The following is a 15109-nucleotide window of genomic DNA, read 5'->3' on the forward strand; positions in this document are numbered from 1 at the left end:
TCCTATGCACTGGCATGTTAATTGCTTATCAGGGAAGGAGAAGGGGTGACAATGTTTGGTGATGGAAATTTCCACTCTCTCTCCCCCTCTCTCTCTCTCTCTCTGTGCTTTCCTCCATTTTTCTCTCCCACCCTCTCCTTGCCTCCTGTGGTTCCTCCTTCTCCTGTCAGCCTCCCCCAACCGCCCCCCCCCAGCAGGCCCGAATTCAGACCTACAGGGAACACCTGTGCCCTCTGTCACCATCTCCCTCTCCCCTCCAGTCCCTTCCCAGCCCCTCCCTCCAACCACCCCCTGGGTGTGAAGAGATTCCAGAGCACAGAGCTTTTCAGTTACACTTAGTATTCAAAGATTATCCTCCCTTGGTTTCCTTTCCCCCCTTACTATCGTTATTCTTGTTTATTTTTATTTTTTACAAAACAGGAGAAAAGAGTGAACTGGGTTGTGGGGAGGTGACACGTTTCTCCACAAAGGTACAAAATTGCCTATAGAAAGTCAACCTCAGAGTGCCAAACCGGCTGCCAAGATCAGGCGTTCCTGGGCATCCCTCTCCCCAGATGTCCTTCAGATCCGACCAGGGACCCACTTTGGGAGCGGTCACCCCATGGTGGGGAGGAGAGGCCTCCCTCAGCCCTTGCCCAGGAGGGGAAAGAGCAAGCAACTGAGACTGTGCAAAGAAAGAGAAGAGGAGGGGGCGCATCCTGTGGGCCAAGGGCCTGGGGACACAGGCAGGGGACATCCAAGCAGAAGCCCAGGAGCCTCTGGGCACACAGACAACTAGGGGGGGGTGGGAGGAGGCTCTCGCCAGAGTCCCTCCTGTCCCTTGGAGATGCTCGTCAGAATGTCAGCGGACAGGCTCCCGGAAGGTAAGGGCAACTTTTTGGAGGCGGTGGGAGTGCCCCCCTGAGGCTACAAAGCCCGTCTGTCTTGGTCCAGCTGCCAGGCCTCAAGCACGTGGGTCCATGTCACTTTCCTGGCAGGGCATCTGACCCAGATCGCTTCCCTTTTGGTAAAAAGTAGTCCTCGTTATTTGTCTACTGCTGAGAGCGGGCCGAGCTTCAGGAATTTTGTAGCAATAGTGGTGATGGTGTTTCCCCTTCCGAAGACCGGGACAGCTTCCTTCCAGGGTTCCAGGGCAAGACAAGGGGCACGGATACCACTCGAACGGAGGGGGCACTCCCCCAGCCCCAGAAAGCCCAGGCTGGAAGGAGAGGCCGCCCACCCGCCCCCTGCCTGGGCTGACGACCGCCAAGGTGGGCGGCTAGCCCGGCTGCCAGCAGGAGGACAGCCAGAGCCAGGATGGCTATGAGCCCTGGTCGGTCCCCTAAGGCTCTGCGGCAAGGAGCGGCCTCTTTAGTCCTGGTCCATACACATGCCAGCTGGGTGTGGGCATCGGCAAAGGCCACTTGCAGGCAGGCCCAGTACTCCGTGGCCTGAAGGAGGCGGGTGATGTTGTAGCTGTGGGTTCCCCTCGGCAGGCGGGCCAGAGCAGGGGCCCCCTGGCCCCTGGGGGAGGAGGCGCTGGACCAGGTGAGGTTGGTAGAGACTGTGTTGGGTGGGGGGACCCAAGACAGCAGGATATGGTAAGGGTGGGTCTCCTGCACCCGGAGCTCCAGCCCCCATCCCTTGTCCCGGCCCGGCTGCGGGGGAGCCCGGCCGACGACCACGTTAACCGTCTTACTGTCAGCCCCCACCAGGTTCTGGGCCACACAGGTATACAGCCCTGTCTCTTCTGCCGTCACCCTCCGCAGCTCCAGGGTCCCCTCGGGGTACACCCGGTACTTCCTGCCAGCACTGGCAGGCGTCAGTCGAACCCCGGCTGGCGTGACCCAGTAGATCTCGGGTTCCGGTTCAGCCAGTGCCCGGCAGTGTAGCACCAGGCTCTCTCCGCTGGCCACCTGGAGGCTGGGGGGGAAGCTGCGGGGGGAGATGAGGGGCAGGCAGTGGTCCGTCATCTCCCGGAAGGGCACCTCGCGGACTGGGCGGCGCTGGAGGTCGGGCGGCTCGGCGCACAGGGTGGACTGCGGCTCGATGAAGCGGACGCGGGTGCCCGTGGCATTGGCCCAGCGGATGACGCAATCACAGCGGATGGGGTTGCCATGGAGACCCACCTCCTGCAGGTTGGGCAGGGACTCCACCGTCTGCTGGTGCAAGGCACTGAGAGCGTTGTTGTTGAGCATGAGGGTCTCCATCTGGGGCAGGTGGTGGAAGGCGCGGGGGTGGATGAAGGACAGCCGGGGGTTGTTGGTGATGTCCAGCTTGGTCAGCTCGGGGAGGTTGACCAGGGCGAACTTGTCGATGGAAACCAGCTCCTCCATGTTGTTGAGACCCAGCTCCTTGAGGTGCAGCATGTTGGCAAAGTCCCCAGGCCCCACCCGCTGGAGCGGGTTCTTGTTCAGGTCTAAGAACTTGAGCCCGGGCACCTGCTCCAAGGCCCGCCTGGGCACCTGGGCCAGCTGGTTGTCATAGAAGGAGAGGCTCTCCAGGCTTTGCAGCCCCTCCAGGGCGTAGTCGGAGATCTCCCGAAGGTTCATGCCTGCCAGCACCAGGCTGCGCAGGTTGGCCAGGGGCCGGAAGTTCATGTCCAGGATGGCGTCTACCTTGTTGCCGCCGATCATGAGGATCTCCAGGTTGGGCAGCATCTCAAACCAGCGGCCGTCAACGGCCCTCAGCAGGTTGGAGTTGAGGTGCAGCCTCAGCAGGTTGCCGAGGCCGGCAAAGGCCCTGGGGGCGATGCGGTAGAGCTGGTTGTGGTTGAGATAGAGCTCCTGCAGGCTGGCGAGCCCCGCAAAGCTGTGGTCCTCCAGCCGGCTCAGCTGGTTCTCCTCCAGGTGCAGGCTCAGCAGCTGGGGCAGGGCGCGCAAATCACAGTCGCGAGCGTCCGAAAAGCTGTTCTGGGACAGGTCCAGCTCTGTGAGGTTGGCCAGGTAGTTGAGCTCACTCTGGTCCACGCGGACGATGCTGTTGCTCTGCAGCAATAAGGTCTGCGTGCCCGCGGGCAGCCCGGGGGGCACCGCCGTCAGGAACAGGTCATTGCAGTCCACGGTGGTGGCCTCACGGTAGGATGACCGGGGCGTATACCAGGGCCGGATCTGGCAGGCGCACTGAGGGGGGCAGGGCACACGCCAGGGTACCACGGGCACGGCGGCGGCGGCACCGGCCACCCACGCCAGCAAAAGGGGGGCCACGAGGAGCCTCATGATGGAGCCGCAGGGTAGGGAACCATCCGCAAGGAGAGTCTGGAGTCCTACTCTTAGCGGTTCGCAGGCCGAGGGTCAGCAGCCTTGCCAGGGCCTGGGGAACCGCCCTCCCGGGACGGTCATTCTACGTGGGGACGGGTGGGCATCGCTTCTTGCCCTCCTGGGTACGGCTCTCCATCCTTGTCCGCTGGGGCGGGGCCTGCTCATTCCTTGCCACGCCCCATCGGGGCAGCCCTGGAAGAAAAGGATGCACAGTCAGGAGGTGGCAGAGAAGCAGAATCTACTCCCTCCTCCCGTGTCACCCCTGCTTGACTCCAGAGGGCAAAGGAATGGAGAGACGGGGACAGCCAGGGCTCCTGGGTTCCGTCCTACAGCCCTGAGGCTTGGGTGTCCTTTTCTACCATCCGCTGGGGGAGGGAGCAACTGTGAGTCTTCAGGGAAGGGGGGAGAGATTGAACTGGGAAGCTTCCGGGAGAACTCGGGAAGGGGTGTACGTGCACGTGTGTGGAGGAGAGGAGATGCTAGAACGACCGTCATCTCCACAGTCCTTCTGAGCCGAGAGATGTGGAGTAGATTCTCTTACCTTCTCACATCTCCCCTGCCCTCTTTGGCTCACTGGGTAAAGTTTCCAGGCATCCCTCTGAGCAGTGTGTGTGTGTGTGTGTGTGTGTGTGTGTGTGTGTGTGGAGGGGACGGCGGTGGTCGTGGAAATAGTACAGATTCGAAATTCCAGCGTGAGCTCTCAGGACTCTGGAAGTAGAAAGGCAATGGTCCCTGACCCTATACCCAGACAGGCTGGGGAAGTTGGTGCTCCAGCCTGCGGTCTGCATAGGCTCTCCTAGTGTATGGCTTTGGTGTTTGCCAACTTTCCTGCCTGGAGGCAGGACCTGCCGACAGCCTGACTGAGCTCCCTGGAGGAAGGTGGTGGGGTTAGGAAGCCTGGGTCTGAGCTCCTCAGCCCTGCAGGTAAGACCTTACAGGACCTGTCCCTGACCGATCTCCTGGCTTCTCTTGCTGTTCTCTTGCTGTTCGCCTCTCCTTCTATGACGTCCTGTCACACGTATACATCCCAGAGGCCCTTGCCTCCTGCCTCCCACTTACCAACTATGCACAGCAACACTTTTGAGTTGAAGTTACCCTGACGTGCCCCCCTTCTCGTGTCTCCTCATGGCCTCCTAGACAAGTCCTAGTGGTTCTCCAAGCCTCTACTTAAGGTCAGTCACCTCCTACAGAAGCTTCTCCCATCCCCCTCCCCAACTCCCGGCTGGCTAAGGGGCCTACCTTACGCTCTTACAGTGCCCCATGCTCCCTTCTGTCATAGCCTGGACCACACCACATGGAAATGTCTCCCCAGCTGGGGACCTGTCTTGGTCATCATTGGGCTTAGAGCACACAGCAGGTGCTCAGTGAATGTGTACTCTATGAATCAATCTCTGTGGCCCCAGAGCCCCTTCCCCCAGGAGGTCGCTCACCCCGCCCCCCACCCCACGGCGTAGAATCTAAGCCACTGTTTCCCACCTCCTAGGTATGGGTAATCCAGGCTCCCACAGACCCCAAGGCCAGGCTGAATCACCCTGGAGGCAAATCCAGCCTTGGTTTACAAACGAACATGGGGGAGAAACCAGGGGGCCTTCCTGGGCCCGGTCCCCTCACGACTAGAAGTCCGATCTGGGTAGTTTTCCAACCGCGGGTTATGAGGGAAGCACACCAACACTTACTCGTCACCTGAGATTTGCCAGGACTCCACAGACTCTGAATATCTTATTTCATTTAACCGTCAAAAAGAGCCGACAAGCATTAATATAATACCCCTAGTTTGCGCGTGAAAAAATTGAGGTTCTTCGAGGTTAAAGAACTTCGCTGAAGACACGTAGCTGGTAGGCGGCAGGAGACGGGAATCCACCCAAGTTCTGGGGTTGTGCCATTTACACCCCGTTTCTTTGTCCTCAGGTCCGGCCGCAGGCCGGGTGCCCCTTCTCGTGTCCCGGGACGATGCGTTCTACCACCTTCCAGGCAGGTGCCGCTCACCTGGCCAGAGGGGCTCTTCGCCCACCTCCCCTTGCTTCCAGGATGCTGGGGAGGGGAGCGGCTGGAGGCGCCGTCCCTCCCCTGAGCAGGAGAGTGGTATGCCTGTTTACATTTGACTACCTCCCACCTTCCTCTGCAGCTATTTCTGAAGGTGGGAAAACAACCGTGACTTAAAATGCACAGAGGTTTTGCGTGGGGGTGTGTGTGCACTGACACGTAAAACTCAGAGCAAACAAACACACGTGCGCACACGCACGCACGCCCGCATACACGTGCAGCGGGAGCCCAGGGAACCTGGCCGCCCAAGCTAGTGACTGGGGGGCAGGAAGAGGGCAGGGGACTCTGCGGTGTACTGTGTGGGTGGAGAGGAGGCAGGAACGAGCTGAGTCCCGGGACGGCCCTGTCACCGAACGGGACCTAGGCCCGTGGTCCTGTCACACGTATACATCCCAGAAGCCCTTGCCTCCTGCCTCGACCCAGCACGAGAGAGAGCAGAGCCCACAGGCGAAGAGATCCTACTCTGACTTCCCACCTCCTGCCAGAGCACGCTGGGAAAACGGATCGGCTTCTCAGAGCCTCTGTTCCTTCCGTCTAACATGAGGTTGCCGTTAGGATTAAGGGAGCCGAGTGGGGCGCACCCAGAAAGAGCTCAATAAATGTCAGTTGCCTCTCGGCTCCGGTCCTCCCCCCGGGGCTGGGAGGCTCTCCAGCGGTAGGACTTCTCAGGGGGAACAGAAAGTGCGTCCAGGTCCTCCACGAGCCCCTACTGGGCTTGCCCACCGTGGCCCACCGTTGCCTCCGGGTGGCATGGGGGAGCGAGGAACAGAAATAGACACGTCACGACATTAACCTCCTCCACTCCGGCAGGGCTGAAAACTGCAAAATGGTTAGAAGAGCACAGGACAGTCCCGAGGGGCAGAGAAGCCTGCAGTGAGTGGAGAGGGGTCTCCCGCCAGGCCGGGCCGGGCCGGGCCTCCCCCTTGGCCTTCAGACGCGATCTGAGCCGCAGGGGTCTCTCCTCCACCACCTTGGCTCTAACGCCTCGCCTCCGTTCTGCGGAGGCTCAGCTGCGTGGCGGGGATGAAGGAACCACTTAAGACTGAATTCAAAACCTTTTCCTCCACCCCACGCAGCAGCCCCTCTGGCTGGGTGGGTGAGGCAGTGCACCTGCTCCCCCGCCAGGAGCCCAGGGCGGGCGTTCGGCGCCCAGAGGGAGGCGGTGGCTCAATGACTCACGTTCGGCCGCACCTCTGATCCCAAGGCTTGGCAGAGGCCCAGACGAGTCCTCCCCCTCGCGGCTGAGCGTACAGCCCCTTCCAGGGAGGAAGGCAGAGCTGCCCACTCACCTGCCATCGCCGTCTCAGGCTGTCTTGCACCTGCCCACCCGTGCAGGCTGATTAGCAGTTTCTGCCGGGAGCTGCGGAGAAAGCTAATTGTCTTCTATCTGTGATCTCCGGGGTGAGCAGGAGTTCACACGACTGCGTGGACATTTTCCCCACCTGGATTTCGAGCTCCTCGTGGCGGGGGGCCATGCCGCACACGCTTTCTGTTCCCCCACGGCACCAGGCGCAGGGCCGAGCACGCGGAGGGGCCTTGTAGATGGACGCCAGTGGGGAGCCCCCCCCCCCCCATCAAGCCCGCGCGTGGGCAGAGGAGGGATTTTGTAGTTTCATCCTGCAAGGGAAGCAACTGAGGCTCCGACGGGTCACATGACTCGTCAGAGGTTGCGCAAACGTGCACATGGCGGGGTTGGGATTCAAACCTAGGCCTCGGACTCCACAACCTGGGCCACCAGCCCAGCCAAGGCTTGTCGCCTGGCGGATCCAGGCCGGCCTTACGGGAGCAGAGCACGGGGCTGGCCCCGTGTGCCTTCAGAGATGACCTGGGTCCTCAGCTCCTCCGCCCCTACAGCCACCTGATGGGCCCCCCCGCACACACCATTCCTTGATTTGGGGCTACAGCGACCCCCGCCCCCGACTTGGGGGACAGCAGAGGGAAGACATTGCTCCTGTGTGAGTGTGGCTGGGCCGGCACCGCAAACGGACAAACGGAGCCAGCGGGCTGCACGTGGACCTCGGCCTGCCCTCTGATTGGGGGCTGGGGGCTGTCTGTCAGCCTTGGCCTGCAGTGACAGGAGACTGAAAGCCCTGGGGCCACAGTCAGGGAAGCAGGGCCATCCACTCCAGGGTGGCGCTGGTCCCTTACATTTCCTGTTAAACTCGGGCCCTTGGCAGAGCTCCTAATGAAGACTTTGGGAGAAGCTGTGTCTGCGGCTGCTCCTTCCCTCCTTCTCTGTCGTCTGGCTGCTCCTACATGACAGGGGGCTCCCCCAGGAGGTCGGTGAACATGGACTCTCGCCCCGCCCTCCCCTCTCTCCCCTTCCCTCCGGGGCTGCCTCCACCCAGCCTCCGGAGCTGGAGCCAAGGGTCCGGAAGGAGCAGCGGCGGTGGTGATCGATGGCCTGGCCTTCGCTGCTTCAGAGTCAGGTCCCCCTGAGCTGCGGAGACAGATGGGCAGCGTAATTGAGTGTAGCGTTGATAAACTCCGGCCTCCTCACCGGCAGATAAGCGCGGGGTGGGAGGGGTGCAGAGGGAGGGAGGCCAGCCCTCCATCTGCGCACCTGGCCTCCTGCTCCTCCTGGGAGGGGAGCCCGGCCCCTCACTCCCACCTCTCATTTAATCGCAGACAAGCAGGACCTCAGAGCCGGAGGAGACCTCCGCGTTTATCTAGTCTTGCAGAGTCTGAATTCCATAAATAACTTATGCAAAGGAGGAGCGGTGGAGCGGGAGGCCCGGGCTCTGCCATCAGAGTTGGAGCCTGGCTCTGCCGTGTGACCTTGGGCCAGGCAGGCAGCCTTCGGAGCCAGTGCCTGAGCTGGGGAGTGGGGGTAACAGCCTCCTCGCAGGGCCGCGGGGAGGAGTGCGGGAGTCCCGGTGCAGGAAGCGCTGCGTTCCCTTCATTCGCCCCCCCTCACCCCTGCCTCTCCTTCCATCTTACCACCTACTTCTCATCTCTCACCTCTTGTGATAAAGAAAAATATTCTGAAATGTGACAAATGTACAGGAGAGTGACTACATGGCCCTCGTCCCAAGCGCACGGCTCGATGAGTTTCTCCGTGAGTAGGTACCCAGAAGGCCACCACCCGGGACAAGACGTAAATGTTTCCAGCCCTCCAGAAGGTTCCCGTGTGGCCCTCCCGGTCAGTCAATATCCAGCCCCCACCTGGACTTAACCATTGTCCTGACTTCCGTCACCATCAATCAGTTTCATCTTTTAAACCCAGAATTCCTCTTCCTTCTCCATCACAACTCGGGACCGGGGACTCTGGAAACAGTTGACTCTGGCTTTAGGGACCCCCAGAGCTTGACGCTTGAAATTCCCTCACTTCATCTTCCTGCCACAAAGTGGGCGACACTTCGCGGGGTGTCTCGTGGGACCGGCCATCTCCAGGAAGGCGGGAAGGCTGGTTCCTCTTAATTCCCCTTTGTTCTTCCACAATTCCCATATCTGGAAATCGCTCTACACCTCGGGTCCCCCTCTCCGGGGGGCTCCTCGGGGCTGGGTCTGTGAGTGCCATGTGCTGAAGGCGGGAAGAGGGCGGGAATGACCTCCTGGCCCCACGCAGCCCTGTGCCTCTCACCCGACCTCCTTCACCCAAAGCCCTGCTGGGTTTTGGCCACCCCCCGGGGTGGCGCTATTGCCTCCTTTCCACCCCCAGACTCCTGGGTCTTCTCTTCCGGAGTGTGGGGCACCAGGCAAGAGGACAAACGTGGGCGTGGCCAGGAAGGAGAGGCCCAGACCTGCGGCTAGCTGCCCCCGGACCCCTCCACCTGGCTGCCTCAGAGCCTCTTCGCCTCGACTTGTCCCACACCCCATGTCTCCCACCAAGCCTGCTTTCGCTCCGGCCGCCCCATCTCTGTCCTCCGGCACCGCCGCCCAGCAGTCTCCGAGGCTGGACATCTCTGCCACCTTGACCTGTCCCTCTCCCACCTCCCACGCCCGCCACGGTGCCTGCACTTACCTCCCCCTTTCGTTTCTTGTCTTGGCCCTTAGGATAGCCTCTCCTGGGGCCGCCTCCTCACCTCCCTCCCAGCAGCCTTCTCCTTCCCGGCCACCCCATGCTCCCACCAAACAGGACTTGCTAGTTCCTGCCACGCCTCGGACCCCTCCACTCTGCACAGCCCTCCTCCAGCTTCAACCTCAGCCACAGAGGCCTGTCCCAAATGCTCCTTCCTCTGTGATACTGTCCACGATTCCCTCCAAGAAGGGTGGGCTCTCCCACCGCCTCGCAGTCCCCGAGACTCTTGGGACAGACCTCCTCCTCCCCGACAGCACCTTCCTTACTGTCCGTCTGTGAGCTGCTGGAGGAAAGGGTGCTTTGTTATTGATCTGCGTGTCCTCGGGGCGTGGCACAGCGCACGCTTTCCCGGTAGGGGCAGGAGGTGTGCTGCGTGAACGGTGAATGGCAACCCGTCAGTGGGTCATAAAAACAACTTAAAGTGGGTCACAATCTGCATTTCAAAAAAATGAAGTACAACAGAAAACGCCAGAGCGCGTTGACGGTAGCCAGACTCAGCACCGTTTTGAGAAGTTTTATGCACACACATTCACACCTGGGTACAGACAAGAGCATGAGGCAAAAACCATGCAGTTTTTGCCCTTGGGTCACAGTGATCAAAGCTTGAAAACCATTATTCTACTGAACATCTCTCTTTGGTAAGGTGAGTCCCCTCCGCTCTGACGCCACTGGACCGGTGACATAAAGGAGAGTCTCAGGAGATAGACGGGACATTCCCGAGCCCCTTCTCTGTGCCAGGATTTCTATTTGCTCCCCACGACCTGAGAGGTGGCTGCTTCACAGACCAGAAGGCTCCGGCTCGGCTCAGCGGAGCTAGGGGGTCAGACCAAGGGCCCGCAGCTAGAGTGCGGAAAGCCCGGCCTGGAACCCAGGGTGTCATTTGCCAGCCCTTTCTATTTCCACGGCTCTGGTGCCACAAGCCGACATCTGAGAGTCCGGTGGTGGGGGCCTGGGGAGCAGGGAGGGAAGCGGTAAGGTATCTCCTGGGGAAAGGATGAGGGTTCCCTCCTCCACCCCTGCCCTACCTGCCTCTGCGATGTGAGGAGTCAGCGTTCAGTAAAATCCCCTCCTTGCCCCGGAGGACAGGGCCTTCCTTGTCCCAAGCAGAAGTCCCGGCTGGCCTGGGCAGAGGGTGCTAGAATTCTGGGGTCCGGAAGGGAGCCTGCCTCCTTCCTTCTTAATTAGCAGGGGAGGGCGCCAGGAGGTAGGGCACAGCCACCGCTGTCTGGGGGCACTGCACGCAGGAGGCTGTGGGCGGGGGGCAGCGCCGGCCGAGTCTGCCCCCGCCCGGCTGCCAGGTCCTGCCGATCATCTGCCCACCCGCGGGTAGCCGGCCCGGACCCCTCTCCCCCTGTCCCGGCTCCCACGGTGCCCCAGCCTCCCTCCATCATGAGCCGGCTGGTTGTTGGCCTGTCTCTCCCACCAGGACCGTGAGCCCCTCAGGAGAAGGAACTGTGCTCGAGTCGCCGGTCCCTCCCACGGTCTGGCACACAGTAGGAGCTCAGGAAACATCTGTGGAAGGACAGCGAGCGGGAGGGCAGGAGGGAAAGGAAGGCGCGGAAGGGCAGGTGGGGCAGAGCTTGCTTCCCAGCTCCCGGAGACCAGGCAGCTCAGAGTCTGGGCTCAGGCCCTTCTGCCTCCTTTCTTGCCACCTGCAAGGAGACCACACTCGCTCCCAGGGCCCGTCTCCCTCAGGTTTGCACCCCTGCCCCTGGCTTGGGCCTTCCCTCGGGGGGTGGGGGAAGAACGCACTGCTCTCTGACTCAGGCTTCTGCCTCTGGATTCGACCTGCTCCTACGATGGTCTTCACCCTTCTAGAGCTCTCCAGGCCCCTCCTCGGGAAGTCCCACGGACCCCATCAAATCCCGTGAGAGCTCGGGCTAGAGGTGCAGGGGTAGGCGCTAGAGGCAGCTCTGCGCCTGAGTCCTGGTGCTGGCTGTGTGACCTCGTGCGTCGTCACTCGGGTTCTCCCTCGGGACATGGAGCGGTAGCCTAGCTCATGGGGGAACCTGAGAAAGATGATGTCTGTAAAGCGCCTGGTGTTGAGTAGCGCCCCCTTCCTTTTTAGTTTGTTTGAGGCCCAGTCCCTGGCTTCTAGGCCACCTTTGCACCAAGCCAGCACCGGACTGCCCCCGTCAGTGGTCGTGTGGCCTCGAAGGCAGGCACCTTCTCCTAGGGACCCTACCACCGCGGGCTGCCGGTCCCTCCTTATGCAGCCAGCTACCCTCCAACTGTGGTCCTGTTTCTAGTCTCCAGGACAGTTGCGGAACTCAGCTCATTTACAGGTCACTGATGTCTGACACAACTTGCACTCAGGAAATAAGGCGGCTCCTCCTGGCTTAGGTGAGCAGTGCCTCTGTTTCCCCCAGGTGCTCCCTGGAAGCCAGGAGAGGGCCCCTCCTGCAGCAGAGTTTAGATGTTTCAGCCTGAAACATTCCACACCGGCCACAGTCCCAAGTCGGGGGGGGGGGGCAGCCAAGCCCGGCTGCTGACCCACAAGCCTCCCCAGCCTCCTGCCCTGGAGCTCCCCTTGGCCCTCCTACGATCAAGTGGGCATGGTGGGAAGACCCTGCATAGTTCTGGAAAGGCTCCCTCCCACAGCCAGTGTCCCAGGACGTCTCTTCAAACACAGTAGGTCCCTGGGAGCCAGGCGCAAGGGCAGGATGAAGAGGGGGAAGATTTCAGAGAGAGGCAAGCAATGCTCTTTCCTGCCCCTGGGCCTTTGCACGTGCAGGGTCTTTGACCAGAAGTCCCGTTCTTCACTCGCGCACCTCGGGCCTTCCTTCCCATCCCCGAGGTCTTCCCTGACCGCGGCCTCTCCTACAAATTAATCCATCCCTCGCTCCCCCCGCCATCCTCTGAGAACCCACGCCCAATACGATGTTCGATGTGCGTCCCCTCCCTCGGATCGCGAGCTGTCCCAGCACGGCGCTGTGGCTTTGCGGCCCTGGAAGGAACGGAGGGAAGCAGCGCCGTCTGACGTGAATGGGGAGCTAGGTGAGGAGGTTTCTCTCTCCATAGTGTTGGGGTGCGGACAGAGGGAACCCCAGGGCACGCTGGGGGGGGGGGGTCAGGGGAGATGCCTGGCCGGGAGAGGGCCTGGGGCCCCGGGGCGGCTGAGGAGAAAGGCAGGCAGAGCGAATGGGGAGCAGACCAGTTAAACGAGGAGAAAGGCCAAACCCCTTCTAACGGAAAAGGAAAATGAAATCAGAATGAAAATTGATGAGGCGGAGAGAAAAGGAGACCCGTTTCATCAGCAGGTTTGCCAGACGAAGCTCGGAGATAAATCACGCGGCGGAAGGAGCCCCGGTGCCCGGCGGGCCTCGCTGCCTTCTCCCTCTGTCAGCTGTCTCAGGCAGCCTGGGAGATATATGGCTGCAGCTGAGGCCCCGGTGGAGGTGGTTTCCTCCCCGAACTGCAGCGAGGACGGCCTGTCAGTCCTCGCCACCCCCTCCGGGCCTGCCCTGACCATCCCTTCGCCGGGTTCCCCTCCCCGGTGCCACCGGCCTGGCCCTCAGCAGCTCACGGTGGGCCTGCAAAGAGCACTTCTCGGAAGCTCCGTCCAACCTTCCCCACCCCTCACCCAGCTTCTCGAAGGCCCAGCGGGGGAAGCGGAGGCCAGCCATGGGAGCCGGTGGTAGACGACACAGGACAGGACAGGGCTGGGTTCCGGTCTCGGCCTGGGGACAGACCTGGGGTTATGCCCCCTTCCTTCTCTCTTCCCTCTTACTTCTCGGGCTCCTCCCCGTGAAATGAGGCAGCTGGGCTGGAACAGCGGCTCTAAAACCGCGGTCCCCGGACCAGCCATGGCAGCATCACTTGGGATGCAGGTGACCCCACCCCGAGAATGCCTCCAGAGTCACGAGCTCAGGGAGTGGGGCCTCGTAACCTAGCAATGAGCAAGCCCTCTGCCGGGTGATTCTGATGGATGCTCTTGTTGGAGAATCCCTGGGCGAGATCATCTCGAAGGTCCCTCCAGCTGAGATCAGAACTCCGTACACAGGAACGGTGCGGGCTGGGAACGCTCAGCTACGGCCATGACGATGCTGAGCTTATCACTCTGTTGATGGTTAGGACCGTGGTATTCCAGACCCCCTCACCCCTTCTGTCTTGGCCACAGGGAAACTCTTTACCCAATGAGCATTAATAGAGCCCCAACTGTATGTTGGCACTGGGAAGGGTTCAGGATGCAAGGGCAGGCTGAGGCTCACAGATTAAAAAAAAAAACAAAACACCCAATCTACTAAAGCATGACAAAAGTGGTCATGGAAGTATATACCGAGGGCAGCAGGGGCATAGCCTAGAGGAGAGAACACGCCGGAGGCCTGATGTGAGTGTGCACTGAAATGACAGGGGTTACGAGTCCCTTCACCGATGTGAGAGGGTAGGTTCGTCGCTCAAGAACATCCAGCTGGTGGTGACAGGACTCAGACGAGGTTCCGGCTGGTGCCAAAGCCTAAACGCTTCTCTAAAACCTGTGCTCTGAACCCCGACCTCACATCCTCCTCCTCCTCCTCCTCTACCTGCCCCTGCCCAGTTCAGCTAGGGCTCAGAATGGAATGGGATTTCCAGTGACTTCTCATTCAACTTCCCCTGGCCTGAGCCAACGTTATCAGAAAGAAACCGGCCCCTGGCCTATGCTGAGCAGCTGTCCTTCAAGGGAAGGCCCTTTCCAATCGGGCACAGGCACCCTCTCCTCCAGGCCTGTTCATGCCTTCTGAGCCCAGTGCACCTGCTAGGGGACCGAGGGCTCCCAGACGCCCCCAGAGCCCAGCGGATGGAAACGCTTCCATCTGTGATCGATAACAGGCATAATTCAGTGACTGCGGCAAGTACAAAGGAGTGTAGGTTAAATCAATATTTAGAAGCTTCAAAATTAAACTAATTAAGAACAAGTCTTAGTGATTTTTACTGTCTGGGAATAAAAAAGATAAAAAGCCCACCTATATTTCATGATTCTACCTTAGTAACTTGTAATGATTTGGGAAGAGCAGAAGACGAACAGTGCTCCCGGCCAGCCCCACTTTCTCCACTGCAGGGGAGGGAGCCCCTTGTCCTCGGGGGAGCATGGGGAAGAGAGAGGGGGGTGGGGTGGAGCATAGGAGGCCAAGAGCATGCTATAGAAGGCCACTGGCTTGGGACAAGGGCCATTGCGGGGTTGAACTGTGGCCCCCAAAATGTATATTTAAGTCCTAACACCCAATACCTGTGAAGGTGACCTTAATCTGGAAATAGGGTCTTTGCAGGTGTAATCAAGTTAAGATTATACAAGGTAAGGTCATACTGGATTAGGGTGGGCCCTTCTCCAATGTCTGGTGTCCGTGTAAGAGGAGGGGAGTTTGGACACAAAGAGGCACAGGGAGAATTCCACGTGATGACGCAGACAAGGACTGAAGCCCGGCAGCTACAAGCCGAGGACCTCCAACGACAGCCAGCGGGCACCGACAGCTAGGAGTGCTCCCCGAGGGGTTTCGGAGGGAGCACGGCCCTGCCGCACCTTGATTCCAGACTTCGGGCCTCCGGAACGGAGGCGATACATTTCTATTGTTTTTAAGCCACCCAGTTTGTGATACTTCGAGATGGTAGTCCCAGCAAACTGATACAGGGCTCTTGGATTCTAGTTCCCGCTCTGACATTTACTAACCATGTAAGCTTGGCTTCACTTCTATGAGCCCCTGCTTTCTCCTCTGCCAAATAGGGGTAAGACCAGTACCTTCCGTCTTTTGTGCAGAGGTGCGGTGCAGATGAGATGAACACATGAGTGTGAAAGGGACGCTCTGAGCCGCCGGGGCTAACACAAACGTCA

The 15109-nt window shown here is 60.2% G+C and overlaps 1 protein-coding gene across 1 annotated transcript in view; it reads right to left on the reverse strand.

The window, feature by feature from the left end:
• Positions 1-359: 359 nt before the first annotated feature.
• The window catches only part of LRRN2 (leucine rich repeat neuronal 2), a 60956-nt gene continuing 46206 nt past the window's right edge, over positions 360-15109 (reverse strand). The window contains exon 3 of the mRNA XM_042924874.1: positions 360-3431. Coding sequence (XP_042780808.1) covers positions 1056-3197 — 2142 coding nt within the window. The 5' untranslated portion in view covers positions 3198-3431 and the 3' untranslated portion in view covers positions 360-1055. The remainder of the gene's footprint in view (positions 3432-15109) is intronic.

The sequence above is a fragment of the Panthera leo genome, chromosome F3 (genome assembly GCF_018350215.1).
Source record: "Panthera leo isolate Ple1 chromosome F3, P.leo_Ple1_pat1.1, whole genome shotgun sequence".
In the NCBI taxonomy this organism is placed as follows: Eukaryota; Metazoa; Chordata; class Mammalia; order Carnivora; family Felidae; genus Panthera; species Panthera leo.